Here is a 19,901-nt window from a genome sequence, read left to right as displayed (position 1 = left end):
TATCGCGACTTTTAGGTCTGTAATCGAGTGGCCAGGGAGGTTGAAGTATTCTCCAACTGGTTTTTGAATGTTATAATTCTTGATGTCTGATTTGTGTCCATTTATTCTTTTACGTAGCGGCTGTCCGGTTTGGTCAATGTACATGGCAGAGGGACATTGCTGGCACTTGATGGCATATATCACATTGTTAGATGTCCAGGTGAACGAGCCTCTGATAGTGTGGCTGATGTGATTAGGTTCTACTGACCGCTATACTTACCTACATGCCTCCAGCTTTCATCTAGACCATACCACTCGATCCATTGTCTACAGCCAAACTCTATCATACAACTGCATTTGCTCCAGCCCCTCAGACAGAGACAAACACCTACAAGATCTCTATCAAGCATTCTTACAACTACAATACCCACCTGCTGAAGTGAAGAAACAGATTGACAGAGCCAGAAGAGTACCCAGAAGTCACCTACCAGAGGACAGGCCCAACAAAGAAAGTAACAGAACACCACTAGCCATCACCTTCAGCCCCCAACTAAAACCTCTCCAGCGCATCATCAAGGATCTACAACCTATCCTGAAAGATGATCCCTCACTCTCACAGATCTTGGGAGACAGACCTGTCGTCGCTTACAGACAGCCCCCAAACCTGAAGCAAATACTCAGCAGCAACCACACACCACACAACAAAAACACTAACCCAGGAACCTATCCTTGCAACAAAGCCCGTTGCCAACTCTGTCCACATATCTATTCAGGAGATACTATCATAGGACCTAATCACATCAGCCACACTAACAGAGGCTCGTTCACCTGCACATCCACCAATGTGATATATGCCATCATGTGCCAGCAATGCCCCTCTGCCATGTACATTGGCCAAACCGGACAGTCTCTACACAAAAGAATAAATGGACACAAATCAGATGTCAAGAATTATAACATTCAAAAACCAGTTGGAGAACACTTCAACCTCCCTGGCCACTCGATTACAGACCTAAAAGAGGCAATATTACAACAAAAAATCTTCAAAAACAAACTCCAACGAGAGAGTGCTGAATTGGAATTAATTTGCAAATTGGACACCATTAAATTAGGTTTGAATAAAGACTGGGAGTGGATGGGCCATTACACAAAGTAAAACCATTTCCCCATGCTTATCCTTCCCCCTCCTACAGTTCCTTATATCTCCTTGTCAAGTGCTGGAAATGGGCCATTTTCATTACCACTACAAACAGTTATTTTTCTCTCCTGCTGACAACAGCTCACCTTAACTGATCACTCTCCTTATAATGTGTATGGTAACACCCATTGTTTCATGTTCCCTGTGTGTGTGTACGTATGTGTGTGTGTGTATATGTATATGTATGTATATATATATATATATATATATCTTCCTTCTGTATTTTCCACTACATGCATCCGATGAAGTGAGCTGTAGCCCACGAAAGCTTATGTTACAATAAATTTGTTAGTCTCTAAGGTGCCACAAGTACTCCTATTCTTTTTGCGGATACAGACTAACACAGCTACTACTCTGAAACCTGGACTAATAATGAAATACAATCTGTGAAATGAATGAAATATAAGATCCCTCTGACAAAGAAAAGCATCTGAGAGATGCGTTGTACATCAATACCACCTACTGGAGATCCACACTTGTCATTATCTCTGTGCACTGACGGGGCAAGTGTCCAATAGAAAATCAGAGAGTAGCCCTGGCCAATGAGCCCTGCAATCTGGGTATATAAGACTGAGGTCACTGTGTGGGACCCCAGAGTTGCTGAACACATTGAAGAAGCTGCAGTACTGAGAAGCACTACTGGACACTTGACCAGCCCCACAGACCAACTCTCCCTGTCCTAGGGTTACCAGGACTGAGGAAGAAGCAGTGAGAATTATTTTCAGAGATTGTATTTCTCTTTGTGATCTTTATGTGTATATATATGAAACTGAACTTTATCTTGTTGCATGTACCCTCTTGTTAATAAGATCTCAAGTAACCATGTTATGGATTTTTACTAAATAAGGCTATATGCATGTTTCTCCTTTTTAATCCTCAGTATATTGGCCAAATACAACCTCAAAATACAGCTTTATGCAATTGTTTTTGATATCTTAAACTTGTCTCTTTCATACCAAACACTTCAACTAGCAGGCACCATATTCTACTCCTGACAGAATTCTGCACCAAAAAATTAAAAATTCTGCACACAATATTTTAAAAGTCTGCAAAATTTTGTCTGTCAATAAAGAAATGCGGCTCTGCCATGGCAGTGAGGAGCACAGGCACTGGCTGAATTGAAATGGGAGATCACCCTGAAGCTCCCACCTGCCTCAGGTCAGGGATTCGACAGTGAGGCTGCACCTGACCCTGACACAGTGCAAGGGCCAGGCCTAACCCAGAAACACCCCAAGGCCCTGCCCCTCAGCACCAGGTGCACCAGGTGTGGGTGGGCAGGCTCAGCCCAGCAGGATCTGAATGTGGACGGGATCCAGGTGTGGGGTGAGAGGTTTCTGTGTGGGGCAATCTGGGTGCGGGCAGCTCAGTGGGAGTTCTGTATGCACAGTGGCTCGTTGTGGCGGGGGGGGTTCCAGGTTCAGGGCAATGGGACTCTGCAAGGGATCCAGGTGAAGGTGTTTGGGGCTCAGCTGGGGGTGTCTGGGTGTGAGGAGATGGGGCTTGGTGGGGGGGGGTCTAGGTGTGTGGTGGGGTCTGGGTGCTGGGGAGTAAGGCTTGATGTATAGGGGTCCAGGTGCAGCTGGTTGGGGATGAGTGGGGTGGGGATCTGGGTGTGTGGGGCTCATTGGAGGAGTCCAGGTGTAGGGGAGTAGGGCTGGTGAGGGTTCGATGGGCCTGCTTAATGGGGGAGCCTCAGCTGCTGCCAAGTTCCCGCTTCTCCCCGTGATTCCCCTACACCGTTTTCTTCCCCATCTCACTCCCTCCCCCACTGTCCCATCCCCCTCCTCTCAATCCCACATTCCCCTGCCCAATTCAACCCCCATCATTTCCCACTGCCTCTTCCCCCAACCCCTAACCCCTTCCCCCCCATTTCCCTCACCTCCCATTACCCAGCCCCACTACAGACACTCACTGTTCCACAGACAACAAGAAAGCTCACAACACACAGAAGGGGAGCGTAACTGGCACTAGGACCCAGGAGGCGGTGTTCAGCTGCAGAGTCAACAGAGCCAAGACACAGCCTCCTGGGCAGCTCCTTGCTCACAGAAATGAGGGGAGGAGGGGGCAGTGGCAGGTCTCCCCCAAACTGCGCTCATGGTCATTCCCCCACTCCCGCATGTCTTCCCTGGGCTTCCCTGCCATTTTCTGCAGGGAAGCATAGGCATTCTGTGGGGGACCCGTTTTCTGCAGGCGCAGACTTGCAGAATTCCCTCAGGAGTAATATTTGTAAAAGTGTCTTACGAAAATTGTATGTTTTTTCCTTGGAGAATTATTGCAATTGCTTAATGTGGGACAAATTTGTGAGTGATAGTAAAGAATTGATAACTAATGATTATAAATAGATGTAATAAGGACTTTTTGGAGATTTGTGTTGTTCCTTGGTATAGCGGCTGAACCCCAACACTGGTCTATGTTACTCACTTGCAAGACTGAATATGTACTTACACGCCCAGAACATTTGTTCTATGAACACTTGAATGATGAACTATTGCGTATATACATATGTGGTTCTGGGGGAATTAATAATCTGTTGGTCAGTTAAGAGCCCCAAGTATCTTCTTCTGAGAAATACTCTCCAGTGTAAAAGCTGACCTGAAAAGAACCTAGCAATAAAATTAGTCTGCTAACACTCCCGGACTCAACAAAGGAGGTTCTCCTAATTAAATTCATTGGCTACAACACTTATCGAATTGGCTAATATAGTTTGTTAGATTTCAGTTTTAAAATCTAATTGGGTCCATGGCAAATTCATAAAATAGCCCCACATTGACACTTACAGCTGTGGGTTATGCTTGGCATTTCTGGCATTTCATAGTGTGTGGTATTAGGACAGCATCCCTTGTATACAATCCCACCATGTGCAGCAATTTCATCTGTATTATTATTCATTAAATTGTAATGGGCTTCCTCTCCCCCAGTGGCTGAACTGCAGAGGGTTGTGGCAAGAGAGAGAGGCTGAGGGAATGGGAAATTGAAACAAAGTGTTCTTATGGTTGGTGGTTCTGCCCATTGCCAGTTCCAGGGGAAGCAGGCACTGCTGTGTTAGGGCTCTCATACATTTTGGATTATATATAACGTGATCTCGCCTCATTCTTTCCAATACCTGTGATGTTACAATATATTTTGTACCAATATGGTTCTACAGTGGGGGCACCTGGGATTTTTCCCCTGATGAGCCACCTAGAATTATTTTTTCATGTTGTCAGGTTGGCCATTTTTAATTTCTTGTCTGAGCTTATCAAACTTTGTTTTTGAAAAGGGTAGAATCATAGTATCATAAAATATTAGGGTTGGAAGATATCTCGGGAGGTCATCTAGTCCAATCCCCTGCTCAAAGCAGGGCCAACACCAACTAAATCATACCAGCTAAGGCTTTGTCAAGCCAGGCCTTAAAAACCTCTAAGAATGGAGATTCCACCACCTCCCTAGGTAACCCATTCCAGTGGTTCACCACCCTCCTAGTGAAATAGTGTTTCCTAATATTCAACCTAGACCTCCCCCACTGCAACTTGAGACCATTGCTCCTTGTTCTGTCATCTGCCACCACTGAGAACAGCCTAGCTCCATCGTCTTTGGAACCCCGCTTCATGTAGTTTAAAGCTGCTATCAAATCCCCCCTCACTCTTCTCTTCTGCAGACTAAATAACCCCAGTTACCTCAGCCTCTCCATGTAAGTCATGTGTCCCAGCCCCCTAATAATTTCCGTTGCCCACTGCGGACTCTCTCCAATTTGTCCACATCCCTTCTGTAGTTGGGGGACCGAAACTGGACACAATATTCCAGGTGTGGGCTCACCAGTGCCGAATAGAAGGGAATAATCACTTCCCTCGGTCTGTTGGCAATGCTCCTACTAATACAACCCAATATGGCATTGGCCTTCTTGTTAACAAGGGCACACCACTGACTCATATCCAGTTTCTTGTCCACTGTAATCCCCAGGTCCTTTTCTGCAGAACTGCTACTTAGCAAGTTTGCCCCCAGCCTGTAGCGGTGCATGGGATTCTTCCTTCCTAAGTGCAGGACTCTGCAGTTGTCCTTATTGAACCTCATTAGATTTCTTTTGGCCCAATCCTCCAATTTGCCTGGGTCACTCTGGATCCTATCCCAACCCTCCAGCGTATCTACCTCTCTGCCCAGTTTAGTATCATCTGTGAACTGGCTGAGGGTGCAATTAATCCCATCATCCAGATCATTAATAAAGATGTTGAACAAAACCAGCACTCTGCTTCATACCAGATGCCAATCAGACATTGAGCCGTTGATCGCTACCCACTGAGCCTGACAATCTAGCCAGCTTTCTATCCACCTTATAGTCCGTTCATCCAATCCATACTTTAACTTGCTGGCAAGAATACTGTGGGAGACCGTATCAAAAGCTTTGCTAAAGTCAAGATATATCACATCCACCACTTTCCCCATACCCACAGAGCCAGTTATCTCATCATAGAAGGCAATCAGGTTGGTCAGGTATGACTTGCCCTTGGTGAATCCATGTTGACTGTTCCTGATCACCTTCCTCTCCTCCAAGTGCTTCAAAATGGATTCCTTGAGGACCTGCTCTATGATTTTGCTGGGGACTGAAGTGAGGCTGACTGATCTGTAGTTTCCTGGGTTCTCTTTCTTCTCTTTTTTAAAATATGGGCAGTATATTTGCCTTTTTCCAATCATCCAGGACCTTCCTTTGTCCAATAAATAATTTATCTTCTCACTTGCAGGTTTAAACTTGTGTAAAAGGTGGATTCTCTGTAACTTGAAGTCTTTAAACCATGATTTGAGGACTTCAGTGACTCAGGGGGTAATGAAGTGACTCTTAATCCTGGGTGCCACAAGAACCATCACAGCGGGACAGAGAGAGAGAGAAAAACCACCCACTCCTCTCCCCCAAACCCCACCTTTGAATCAGGGAGAAATGAGATCAAACGATGATACATGAATGATAAACAAATAGACATGCACAGGGTTTAGATACCAGGGTGACAGGCACCTTAGAAATATCTAAGATTAAAATACCTAAAATCTTCTCTCCAACCTCCTGAGTCTTTCCTGACCTTAAGCCACCCACAGCCACACTGCTTAGCTCTGTCTCTCCTGCTCACCTGTTGCTATGAGACCTGGGATAAATGTCATTGAACCACTAGGCTGCCATATAAGCCAAACCCACATGTATTCCAGCAAATACTCAGCTGGTGCAACTAGATGTCAATGGAGCTATGACAGTTTATGTCAGCTGAGTATCTGCCCCATTGACTGGACAGTTAAACAAATTCCTGAGCAGAAATGGTGATAATACTGGGATAACAGTAGTAAAGAGGGGATTTAAAAAAGGAAGGAACAATTTCTTACTTTAGTTTCTTTAATTTACAGTTTGGATCCTCCAGTGCTTCACAGAGCAGGTAAATAGGCGAATGATGCAGCTCATGCTGATGTTCTGCCCTGAAAAGAGAGAATAGACATTTTCTATGTTGTTCTCTGGACACAAATTTTAAATCTATTTCTTGAACAGTAAAACAGGCTCTTATATGGCATGATCATGCACTATGAATGAGATATTCTGCCATTTCAATGCATTACATTGATACCTAAATCCTCCAAACCAGAAATATACCAAGTACATTAAGATGTACTTTAAATACACAGAGTCAAATAGAATAGATTCTGCTATTCATTTTTTGAACTTGTGGTTCTCTGAGCATTCACATGTAGTTCTAAGAACTCACACCCATGGGAATGTCTCCAGCGGTTCTTTGCTTTTGTGTTGGTCAGTCATTTTTCAAATCAGTTCTGGAGATACAATAGGAATGATTGTGTTTCACTGACCAAGAGAGTTGACTTTCATTTACCCACTGAAGTAAAAACCAAAAAGATGAGTATTTGCTTACAATTTAAAGTATGACAACTATCACTCATCAATGTGTAATTGGTGTTACACTTTCTGAAATTACATCCCCATAACTAACCAGAAATGGTGGCTTATTAGATCTTGACACCAAAAAGCATAACAGGGCAAGTTAATTTTAAGGCAGCATCTGTATAACAAATAGTGCTGGATTATCACCATCATGCCAAATCCTGAACAGATGTAGCCTCCTTGCAGATCGAGCACCACCCAGATCAATCTCTACCTGGGACCTTACGATGGTCTGGCTGGATTCTCAATCTATGTACATTACTGGCATTCTCATTATGTCACCAAAGCTTTTGGCAACCATGTGACCACCGACCATCTAGTAGCATTCATGGGTAAATGTGTTTTGTAATTCATGAATCTTCCATCCTAATAATGTGTTGATGCCAAGAAAGCTGCTGAAACCAAATCAGTGCTGAGCTTGTCCTGCCACATAATATGGAGCAACCGACAAAGACAACAAGAATCAAAAATGTCAATCCACCACTCTTCAGCCTTCCTCAGTGGTGTTTTTACGAATGCAAATTGGTGAGACTGATACTGCAATGCTGTGTCCAGTTCTGATGTCAACATTTTTAAAAGGTTGTTGAAACACTAGAAAGGAGCCTTAAAAATGATTTGAGGGCTGGAGAAAATGCCAGTGAGTGACTGAAGGAGCTCAATTTTTTTTTAGGTTAGCGAAAGTAAGATCAAGATGTGACTTCTTACGGTGTCCAAGTACCTACATGGAGAGGAAATAGCAGGTACTAATAGGCTCTTTAATCTAGTGAAGAAAGGCATAACAAGACCCAATGGCTTGAAGTTAAGGCCAGACAAATTCAAATTAGACATAAAGCACACTTTAAAAAAAAAAAACAGCGAGGGTGGTTAACCATTGGAACAAAATACCAAGGGAAGTGGTAGATTCTCCATTTCTTGATGGCTTCAAATCCAGACTGGGTTCCTTTCTGGAAGAAATGTTTTAGTCAAATACAACCTATTAGACTCAATATAGGGGTAAGTGAAATTCTACAGCTTATGTTATTTATGAGGACAGACTAGAGGAGCTAATGGTCCCTTCTGGCCTTAATATCTATAACTCCAGAGGGGGGAGGGGCACATGGATTACATGCCCCCCCAGATTTCTGCCAGAGTTTCTGCCAGCTGGGTTCCCATCCTGTGCAGAAGCTCCTGGATCTGGTGAGCTGCAAACTGTGGTCACATGGAGAGGGAGGAGCAAACAGCTGGGAGCTACAGGGAGGGGCTACTGAGGGTAAGAGGGGAGGGTGTGCCTGGGAGGGGCATGACTCAAACTGTAGGGGGAAGCTGAACCTTTAAATTGTTCCCCCTACTGTCAGCAGGTACCAGTCTTTTCTGTATAACTCTGTAAACCGAAGGGAGACACTCTGGTTGAAATTCTGGCCCCACTGAAGTCAATAGGAGTTTTGTTATTGACTTCATTGAAGCCAGGATTTCACCCACTATCTGTCTCAGCTCCCATCTCTCTACTTCAGCTCTGACAACCACATCCCTGCATTTCATACCTTTGAGCTAACACATTCGCAGGCAAGCAGCAACAAAGAAATGAGCAAAAACAAGCAAACCAACACCAGTCTACGAAAGAATGTCATGAGCCTCAAGCATAAACTGATTCTTTTTTGCCAAAGCATTGCAAAAGGATTAAAATTAAAATTATTCCTAAAATAATTTAAATGGGATATTAAAATGATATTGTAACTTAAGGTACTACTAGTTAAACACCAAACTGGTTAGACTACGCATTTCTGTAGCGAAAACATCGTATGCTTTGGCAAGATTAAACTTAAAAAATTAATGGATTTAATTTGAAAGTGAAAATTGTTATATTCATTAATTTGCCTGTCTAAAGACCACTCCTTGAAGTAAGTTTATGTTTTTATTAAAAAATTGCCATGTTAAATAAATAATTTCTTATCTAGTGTATTTTAGGTACCTGAAATAAATACTTTCTTCAGTTTCATAGAATTTAATTAAGACCAGTAATGCTCACTCAGACACTGTTTAGGTTATCTATAATAAACCAAACATAACTCTCTGTCTGTTTAACAAAAGTCCTATGACCATTTATAGATGGTTTAAGTTTTTATGGTTCCATAGTTAAAGTAGAATTGAGATTTGCATTTAAAGCACAGATTCGACCACTTTGTTATATATGAAAAATATAGTGCAGCCTCCCCAACATTACAGCACTTACTCTTTGAATACAGAATGAGTTTCACAAGAAACTACAAGCAAATTAGTTAATTAGTTTATTAATTAAAATTCTCTTTAAAATAGGTCCTTTAAGAAATTTAATACCAGCCATCAGTATGGATGCACCATTAGGGCACCAAAACAATCTTAATTCTGCTCTGTAGTGACCAAAATCTAATGTGTCTTTAAAAACAGTTTAATAGGAGCTGTGACACCTGCAGTGGGGTGGTGGGACTAGGGGCTTCTACCCTGCAGGGAGGGAGGGGGGGTCTAAGGGCATTAGCTCCATGGGGGGCATCAGGGCAGAACCCCAGCGCCTCAGCAGGTGCCATCCTGCGAGGCAGGTTTTGCGTGTCTTGTGGCTCTTGAACTTCTGAAGATTATTGTATGCAGCTCGGAGGGTCAGTAAGTTTGGCCGCTCCTGGTGTATAGAGTGAGGTGTTTTCTGAATGCTAATGACATTGGTGATTAATATAATTGTAGAATGTGCTTATTAACGCTACATAACGAGTTATGGACACCTATTGATATTGGGCTTTACAGTCTGCCCCGACAAGCAGCAATGTCACAGCTCTCTACCTGGCTCCTGTTTAAATTAAGCATGGTAGCATCAGAAAAAATGGAAGCCCTATTTGCATAGAAATTAGCAAGGGGATGGGAAGCCCCCAGGAAGGGAAGAACAGCCTCTTGTAAAAAGGAAATTTAGGAGCTACAAGCAGAAGCAGAAAGCCATTTTTGGCATCCATCACTGGACAGATGCAGGAGGGGAGGGTTCTTACTGGCTGAGTGTCAGAAATATATTCGCCAACTTCCCCTCTGCCTGGTGGATGCTTGCCCCACCCCACCTCTGGCCCCGCTTCATGCCACCCCTGTACCATCCCACCCCCATCCCACCCCTTCCCCAAAGTCCCCTCCCCTTCCCCACCTCTTCTCTACCTCCTCCCCAACTGATGTTAACAACAACAAAGAGTCTGGTGGCACCTTAAAGACTAACAGATTTATTTGGGCATAAGCTTTCGTGAGTAAAAACCTCACTTCTTCGGATGCATAGAGTGAAAGCTACAGATGCAGGCATTATATACAGACACATGGAGAGCAGGGAGTTACTTCACAAGTGGCGAACCAGTGTTGACAAGGCCAATTCAATCAGGGTGGCTCAATTTTTCTGGAAGCCACCACACATCAGGCCGCCAACACCCCAGGCACACAGGTCTTCCCCAGCATCAGAGCTCATGCAAGACCACCAGATTTCCCTGCACCTCTGTGACTCGGAGAAGCACCGATGCCGGGTTTCAGGCTTGTGCCTATGTTGTGGGGGACCCGACCATCTTGCCTTGCTGTGTTCAGCAAATATTTGGATGGAATCAGGGCTGGGAAATGCCACGTCCCCAGCCCTTGGGGCGGGGCCCAGACTGAGCTGTACTTGTCCCCTCTCAGGCAGTTCCAAGCACCCACAGGCCATAGTCAGCACAGTGCAGAGACCCCGAGTCAGCTTCCAATGCAGCTCCGGACACCTCTATTAACTCGACTGCTCATAAGTTCTGAGATCCCCTAGATGCTTTAGTTGGGGCCTCTAGGTAACTTCATGGATGTAAACTTTGTTAAGAACCATGTGGTTCACACCCTATCGAAGGACCCTCCAGATATGGTTAAGGCTATTGATGGGTCTCTCCTCTCCTCAGGACCTGTAACCTGCCAGACCATGACAGTAACAGTTATCACTCTCTGCGGGCATCAGGAAACCCTACAATTTGGATTAATCCAGGCCCCTCATGCTCCAGTTATCCTAGGCATGCCCTGGTATCCATCATGACCCTCACATTCACTGGCAGAACAGGAAACTACATTTTAATTCCAGGCATTGCTGGCTATCCTCCCTCCCAGAATCCTAGAAACACACTGTTGCAGTCTGTGATTCATGTCCTGACCCTCAGACAGCAGGACCACCAGGACCCTCAGTGCCCTGCGTTGAGGCCAAGATCCCCCACAAATACCATGACTCAGCTGATGTTTTTGACAAGGAGAAGGGGACATCCTGCCCCCCCCATCAGATTTACAATTGCTCAAATGATCATAGGATCATAGGACTGTAAGGGACCTCAATAGGTCATCTAGTCCAGTCCCCTGCACTCATGGCAGGACCAAGAACCATCTAGACCATCCCTGACGGGTATTTGTCTAACCTGCTCCAACGATGAAGATTTCACAACCTCCCTAGGCAATTTATTCCAGTGGTGAACCACCCTGAATGTTAGGAAGTTTTTCCTAATTTCCAACCTAAACCTGCCTTGGATCTCCAGCCAGAAGCCAAGATCCTATTCAGTCAGATATCTGCCCTCTCTGAACCCAAACTCTGGGCTGTATTTGCACCTCTATTTGCAGGAGAACCTTCTGAAGGGTTTCATCCACCCATCCACATCCCCAGCAGGTGCTCCAATCTTTTTCATATAGAAGAAAGATGGCTTCTTGTGGCCATGTACTGACTAACGGGCCCAGGACAAGGGGACTATACAAAATGATTACATGATTCCTGTCCTCCATCTATAACAGTTCAGGGGCAAGAAGAAAACGTGGTTTGGCAGATTCTAGATTCTTGTTGGGTCCAGGGAAAATTACACTATCTAGTTGATTGGGATGGGCATGGCCCAGATGAGTGTTCATGGGATCCCACAGACCATATCCATGCCCTGATCCTTCTGCGTGTCTCCCACAACAGTTATCCTGAGAAGCTAGGTACCAAGGCCCCTAGACAGTGCACTCAAAGGGTTGGGAGTGTCAGGAATCAGGGCCTGCAGCAGAGCTAGTCTCTGGGCAGCCTCATCACCACAGCTGGCCTGCAGCAGGCTGCCTGATTAACCACACAACCTGACTGGCTGCAGAGGCCAGCAGGCTAGCTTTTAAGCCAGCAGCGATAGCAGCAGCTTGCTGGCTTCTCAATGCTCATGTCCACCATTGTGCCTGCTCTTGCCTTGCCCCCCAACTTGCCTGTGTTCTGCCCCCTGCCTTGAATTCCTCCTTGCCTGATACCTTCCTGCTCCAGTTCCTGACCTCTGGTTTTGACCTTTGGCTCTGGCTCCTGACTAAGGACTCTAGCTCGACCCTTGGTTCCGGTACCCAATTTCTGCCTCCTAGTTTTACTGTGGGCTTTGGCTTCTGACGACTGACTACAGCTCTGACCCTGGCCACTAGGCTAGACCATGCTCATCCCAGTTGTCTGACACTGAAAAAGATGGTCCTCCGACCCAGAGAGGGTTGATGTCTCTGAGAACTGAATATAGGTGAGAAAGTTGCTTGGTCAAAGATTGTACCTTGCTAGATTAAGTTTTAGACTTTTAGAAAAGTATTTTTGTTTTATTTCTAATTTTCTAACTTTATTCCTTATACTTGAACTCGCTTAAAACCCTATCTGTGTTTAAATTGTTAATAAACTTGTTTTACTATTAATTTAAACCAGGGTAGGCAAACAGTTTGGTCTGAGAGACACATCTGGGTGGGGAAATTGTATGCAGGGCCATGAATGTAGGGCTGGGGCAGGGGGTTTGGGTGTGGGAGGGGTGCTGCAGGGGGCTCAAGGCAGGGGGTTGCGATTCAGGGTGCAGGAGGGGTTCAGGGTGCAGACTCCGGCCAGGCTCCGCTTACCTCAAGCAGCTCCGGGGTGACAGCTGCATGCATCGGGGCTAAGGTAGGTTCCCTGCCTGCCCTGGCCCCGCGCCGTGCTGCTTCTGGAAGTGGCCAGCATGTCCAGAAGTGGCTCCTGGGGGTGGAGTGGGGCAGGCGGCTCTGCCACATGCTGCCCTCACCTGTGGGTACCAACCCTGAAGCTCCCATTGGCCACAGTTCCCCGCCAATGGGAGCTGCGAGGGGTGGTGCCTGCAGGCGAGGGCAGCACATGGAGCTCTCTGGCCCCCCTTCCCCAGGGGCCGCAAGAACGTGGTGCCGGCTGCTTCCGGGAGCAGCGCGGGGCAAGGGCAGGCAGGGAGTCTAGCAGGACCAAGTACTGATTTTGCCCCAGATCCCTAAGTGGCTCCCTCAAGGATTAAACTCACAACCCTGGGTTTAGCAAGCTAATACTCAAACCACTGAGCTATCCCTCCCCCCCTTCTCATTGAGCTAGCGTGAGTATGTCTATATGAGCTGGGAATCACACCCTTAACTACAAGTGTAGATGCAGCCTTTGTGCCAAGGACATTAATGAAAATATTAAATAAGATCAGTCCCAAGACTGATCCTTGAGGAACTCCAATAGTAATTTCCCTCCAGCCACTAGTTCACCTTTCAGTATAAACCATTGTCATCTCCTCTTTAGCCAGTTCCTTACCCACCTTACAATTCTTATACTAATCCACATCTTTTCTAACGCAATTAATTATTCCTCATGTGTTACTATGTCAAATGCTAAACTGGAGTCCAAATATATTAGATGTACTTCATTTCCCTTATCTAAAATATAATTATCTTTTCAAAAAAAATATCAGTTTTGTCTGGCACAATCTACTTTTGGTAAATCCATGTGGTATTACATCTCCCTTTCTGTTTACTGCCATGAGTTTAAGTATCCTTTCCTTCAAAATTTGTTCTAAAACCTTGAACACTATTGAGGTCAGATTAATGGAGCTGTAGTTGCCTAGTTCATTATTCTCCCGCCTCCCTTAAATATAGGTGCAACATTGGCTATTCACCAGTGATACGGCACCACCAAAATGACAGATCTGACAGAATGGCTTAAAAGGGAAGCATTTAGTATTTCTAGTTACTCCTTTGCTAACTTTGAAGGCTAACACCCTCAGATATATTCCCAAAAGGCAGGAAAGGCTCTGTTCCAGGGGGCTAAGAGCCAGCCAGGCACATACACTGGGCTGGTATTTATCCATATGGACCTTCTCAGAGTTGTTGCTTGAATGGAGAGGAATGACCATTTACAAGGGCTGCCCTGGAAAGTAGAGTTCGTCAGAAATTTTCTAATGAAACTTAATTTAATTCAAGAATGTTGATTTGCTGGACTGAAACATTTCCCCGAATGTATTACAGATTCTACTAAACTTCTGCCAGTGTTCCAGGATCCAGCCCTGGTGTGCTCACCCACCTCAGTAGGGTGCCTGCCAGCCCTGGTGTGCTCACTAGCATCAGGTCTCAAGGGACTTGTAGGCTCACTGCTCCATGGCTCTGGGTCACATCTGCCATGCAGACTGCCCCAGGATCCATGGCTCTGGTGTTGCGGACTTCAGGCTGACCCAGGAGTCAAAGTCCTGGTGTCCCTGACCCTGGGACAGTCTACATGGCAGGACTGCCTCAGACTCCCAGACCCTGGGAGCACCAGCAGTTGTTAAGTGAAACTGAATGTCAAAAATGTCAATTTCACTCAGCAGCTGCCAGTCTGGGGAGCAAATGCCTTTCTGGAAACATCATGAAGCTGCTTCTGATTCCTCCCTCCTCTCCCTTCCTACTCCCACTCCTCTTTTGAAGAGCCCCATGTCTGGCTGTTCTTTCCTCTCTGCATTGCTGTCATCTATCACCCACCCTGCTCCTCCCTGTCAGTCTTCCTCTGATTTTGACTCCTGGCTCTTTCTTCCTCTCCTCACAATCTCCCACACTCATCATCAGTAACTTCAACTTCTATGTTGCTGATCCATCTGACCCCTTAGCCACCCAGCTCCTCAATCTCATCTCTTCATTCAATTTGCAAACCCAGTTCAACTCTTTCACTAATCAAAAGGCCCATTTCACCAAACACTACTCTCCCCATTACTGAGTTCCCCCTCTCTGACCATCCTCCGGTCTCTTTCACCATCCACATCTCTCACACCATAAGGTCTTGCCACCCGGTCAATCTGTACTTTGAGTCCAACAATGCAGATTACTTCTCTTCTCTCAGCCCTCTGTTCCCTTCCTTCAATTGACACAGTCACTGATTCTATCCATTCTCCACCCTTGGCTCTTTTGCCCCTCTCCCGCATCACAAGGTCTGCACCCTGCATTCCTGGCTCACTCCCAATATCCACTTCCTCTACCCCTGCTCTAGCACAATTGGGTGTCTCTGGCAGAAATCCTGTGACCAACCTGACTTCCTCCACTTCTCTTTCAGTTCTGCCATCTTCCTGCCTAAAAAACTCTACTTCTCTACCATAATTGAATCCCATGCCTGCAATCCCAGACAAGTATTCATCGCCTTTGACTTCCTCTTCCCTCCACCCTACTCACTTTCCTTTGCACAGGATGTTAGTAAATTTATCAAATAAATAATTAACAAAATCCCTTGCTTCACCTCACACTGCCCTCCTACCGCTCTCCCCTCTTCTCCTCAGACACTGACACAGAAATTTCTTGTCTGCTGTTCTCTTCCAACCGTTGCAGTGACCCTGTGACATGGTGTACCAACACTGCACTGGTTAGGCAAGAGTTAAAGAGCTGCTCTGGGCCCCTCACCTCTGCTGGGTATGCTCCCAATGGAAGGAGCATTTAAAAGAGAGTTACTCAACTCAGTTACTCAACTGGGCTGATGGAGGAGGAGAGCAGTCAGATGCAGCAGCCTCCTGCAGGGAAGCCGCCAGGGCTCCACGCCGCCAGGATTGAGCCTCATAGTTCAGCCGCTGGAAGCTCATTGGCTCCGGGAGCCGGGTGATGTTTCGCTGAGGCCAGTGGAAGTGACTCCAGGGACGGATCAGAGGGGAACACAGGAGGGACCCCAACTCCAAGCCATGATGACATAGGAAGGACTGGAACAAGGGTAGGAAGTGACCCAGGGAGCGCACTTAGGGGCATCAGGCCCTGAGCCCTGAGCCAAGACCACTGCACTGGAGTGTAAGTATGATGAAGTTGGGGTACATATTGCTTTTGGTAGCTATCGGCGATGGAGGTGAAAGCCAAATGGAGCACTGCAGCATTACTGACAATGTTTAGGCAACTTGAAGGTAGAAAGGAGTGCACAAGTCTTTCCCCTTAACTTCTTATTTCCATGATTTTAAGGTTTGGGGGATGGATGAGGCATGGTCCTTCCCAGGTCTTAAATGTGTGTCATTAAATGGAGTCATTTTTATGCTGGGCCATTTGGCCATTTTTGAGCTATGAAAACCCGGGGTGGGGAAGGGGGGGAATCAATGTTTTAAAAAAAGATTAAAAAATAATAAATTACATAGGCATTTTTAGAGCTCAGATAACACTCACCCAGGTGGCCGCTTGCATGGTCCTGGGGAATTTTCATTCAAGTCTTCAGTTAGAAACGTACAGGTGTCTAGATAAACTGACTCCAGTTTACAGCAATTCTTTATACAGAATTGAAGAACAATTTGATCCATTTTGGTAAAGATACGATGAAGTAATTTAAGTTCGGTTAAATGATGCATTGCACTCTGAACAAATTCTGTTTCTCCAATTTCATACAAACAGTGAAAATATTCAAAATACAAAATCGTTGTGTCCTCATCAAAAGGCAACTTATCATATTTGAACAATGACAAAGAGAGTTTTTCTTTAACCTGTGTTAGTAAATTATTTTTAATTTTGGGTGCAATTTTGCAGCTAAGTTTTTTCTCCATTTCCTCCATTCTCTTTTTATTTAAGAGACCAAACAGGAATCGTACTGTTAACATTAAATCATTCCTAGATTTTTCACACTTTTCAAACAATTTTTCCACAGGTTGTATAGCAGTTTCTGAATTTTCCACTGTTTCTTCTTTCTCCAACACATAAAACAAAGCTGCAAAAAACTCTTGAAAACTCAAGTGAATGAAGGTGTAAACACACTCACAGTCAATGCCTTTTTGAAAGATGTTCTCATTCAGAAAGAGGGAATCAGGTTTATCTAATCCGTGTTTCTTGACATCTTCTTCTACAAACAGTATATTCTTCCTCCAGATTCCGTCTGCAGCCAAGGAGCAAAGTCCCTTTAAGTTACCTTGTAGCTGTTGCTTTGAAGTGCTGCTGTGACCCTTTAATAAACTGTCAAGATAATGCATGTACACTCCAGTGATTGTACTGGAAGTTTGTGCAAGATCTTCACCTGCTTCCATCTGTTGTTTCAGAACCGTGCAGATGATCCAACACACAAGGGGAACAAAGCACATGGTGAAGAGCATTTCATTGTCTTTTACAAAGTTAAAGGCTTTTCTTGCTTGTTCTTCATTCCCAAAGAACTTGTAGAAATATTCTTCTCTCTCATTTTCAGAAAACCCCAGGATCTCTGCATAACGTTCATCTTTCAAACACTGCCCAAGTTTCTCCAGGGCAATTGGTCTTGTAGTAATTATTAGGTAAGATTTGAGAAGCACTTTTTTCCTAAATAAACTGCTCAGTATGATTTCCACTGGCTGCTTCTCACAGGGATCAGAGCACTGATTACTTGTTGATTGATTAAAGGAAAATCTCAGTTCATCAAAACCATCAATTATGAACAGGAGTTTCTCTGGAGTCATCAGAATCTCTTTCCTTGGTGCATTTTGATCAGGACAATTTTCTAAAATTAAATCTTCAACACTTCTCTGCTCGCTGACAAAGTTAATTTCCCTACAATTTATGTAGAAAACATAATCAAACCTGCTCTGATACAGTTCTTCATTTGCCCAGTCCAACATGATCTTTTTTGCTGTCAGTGTTTTTCCAATCCCTGCAGCTCCCTGCAGCACAACAATTTGTGGTGATTGTCCATTTCCATCAGATTCAAATAAATCACCTATGGTGATAGGACTAGCGTGCTTAGTCAGGATTTCTGCATGTCTCCGTCCCAGGGCCATTATTTCATGTTCTCTCTGCTTTTTGTGACGATGTTCATTTACAATGATCAGCTTTGTGTATCTGCTGTTTAGCTTCACATTCTCACCAAGACGAGCGTTCATGTCTTTTATTGTGGTGTATTTGTTTTTTATATGTTCTCTGTACTTCACCCTGTAAGCTAAGTTAGTGACAAGAAGCATTAAATATTATTGTAATCTTACAATAAAGCTATTTTAAAAATAATACTGGTACTGTACATTTATAATGCGCCTTTCATCATAAAGTGTCCCCACATAAATTAACTATGGTCTCAGTCCTTACTCACATCAGTGATCCCACTGAAGTCAGTCATGTGTAGGCTCAGACCTTCTATGTGCACATATATTATATATATAAATAAATACAAGAATCACTTAATCAGTTACTGAAATGCAACCACCTCTATGGTAAAACCTGTCTGGTGTTTAACAGTGCACAATGGCACTCTGTAACAAAGTAGGGCATGAAGTGATGGAGAATGACAGGTATAACTGAAACAGCAATGGGATTTAAGTGCAAAGAATATAACTAAAGTATAATCTAAAATTGGTCCAGGGCCCAGAGGTTTAAAAAAGTGCAATAGCACCTTCAGTGACCACAAATGTAGATTCTAGTTATTTCGCCTCATTTAGAAAATGGCATCCCTAGCAGGAGAGTGTCTTCCAGCATCATGCTGCTGCACTGGGTCAGTACTGCCTCTGAGACAAGAGCTCCACCTCCTCACCAGCACCATGTTCTGTAGCACCTGATTCTTTCCTCGAGATCTCCCCATTCATTTCCTCATCTCCCATCCAACCCTGCTTAACCTGTGTGATCTGATGAGACTGCACTCTGAGGTGTTACTTATTATTTCTACTAGTAAACCGAATGTCTGCCTGATCTAACCTAATGCTGGTAATCACTGGTAATTAGGCAATGCAATTCTTTATTGGAATGTCACATACCATTTGCTGATGTTTCAGGTGTTTGCTGGGGGCCCAAAGCTGAAAGAGAAATTTCATATGAATGTCAGTGTAACAACAATCACAGAGTGTCACGCAGTTCAGGACATTGGTACAAGTCATTCATTCAGGGTTCTCTGCAGTAATGAGCTCCCTAGAAAACCCACGGCTGAGGCAGGCAGAGAGAATTTCTTTGGAGACACTAGTTCAGTGACCTGTTCAAAATGGCCATCAGAAGCAATACTCTCTTTTTTTTTAAACCACTAGAGTAGCCACTTACGGTATGTCTACATAACAAAGCAAGCCTGGACTTCAGTCTAACCCTTCTTGTGCCATGCACCAATTGTGCTAACCTAGCACTGAGATCTAGGGTCCCAGGACCCTACAGGGCTGGAGGGTCTGAGTCCATTTTAAGCTGGGACCTAGGAGACAAGCCCTATTGCTTTCCTGTGTGCACATAGCCCTGGCTTGATTGGGTCCTGGAAGCCCTCTGGGTGTATCCCAGAGATCCTGGTGGCAGAGGAGCAGCACTGCAGGCAGCCAGAAGCACCATTCCTGCCTGGCCAAACACGATCCCTGTTCCTGCTCCTCTCACAGGGGCAACAGCTCCTGCTCTGCCTCCTCCTCGCTGCTGCACAGAGCTTCCCCGAACCAAGGGGCAAAGCCGCCAGGCGGGAGGCAGCTCCCAGCCACTGGGATGTTGGGAGTCATCCCTCTCCTGGCCATGCTGAGCCAGGAGCCCTGCTGCTCCACCTCCCTGCAGGACAGCCGCTTGTTCCCTACTCCACTCTCTGGCCCTTGCCTCAGCCCCTCGGGGCTGCATGTGCAGGTGTGCCTGGGCTGCATGCACTGCCAGGGGAGTGAGTGGGAGTCAGAAACAAAAATTCCCCCACAGCCTCCTTCAGTGATGGCAGCTCCAGTT

The 19,901-nt window shown here is 45.1% G+C and overlaps 1 protein-coding gene across 1 annotated transcript in view; it reads right to left on the bottom strand.

Annotated features, from left to right (window-relative positions):
• Nucleotides 1-19,901, bottom strand: part of LOC117877394 (NACHT, LRR and PYD domains-containing protein 3-like) — a 107,358-nt gene that overhangs the window by 67,575 nt on the left and 19,882 nt on the right. The window contains 3 exon segments of the mRNA XM_034770488.1: nt 6,521-6,610; nt 16,455-18,177; nt 18,983-19,021. Of these exon segments, the coding sequence (XP_034626379.1) occupies nt 6,521-6,610; nt 16,455-18,177; nt 18,983-19,021 (1,852 nt within the window).

This window comes from Trachemys scripta, chromosome 4 (genome assembly GCF_013100865.1).
Source record: "Trachemys scripta elegans isolate TJP31775 chromosome 4, CAS_Tse_1.0, whole genome shotgun sequence".
In the NCBI taxonomy this organism is placed as follows: Eukaryota; Metazoa; Chordata; order Testudines; family Emydidae; genus Trachemys; species Trachemys scripta.
This window is presented reverse-complemented; position numbering and strand designations above follow the sequence as displayed.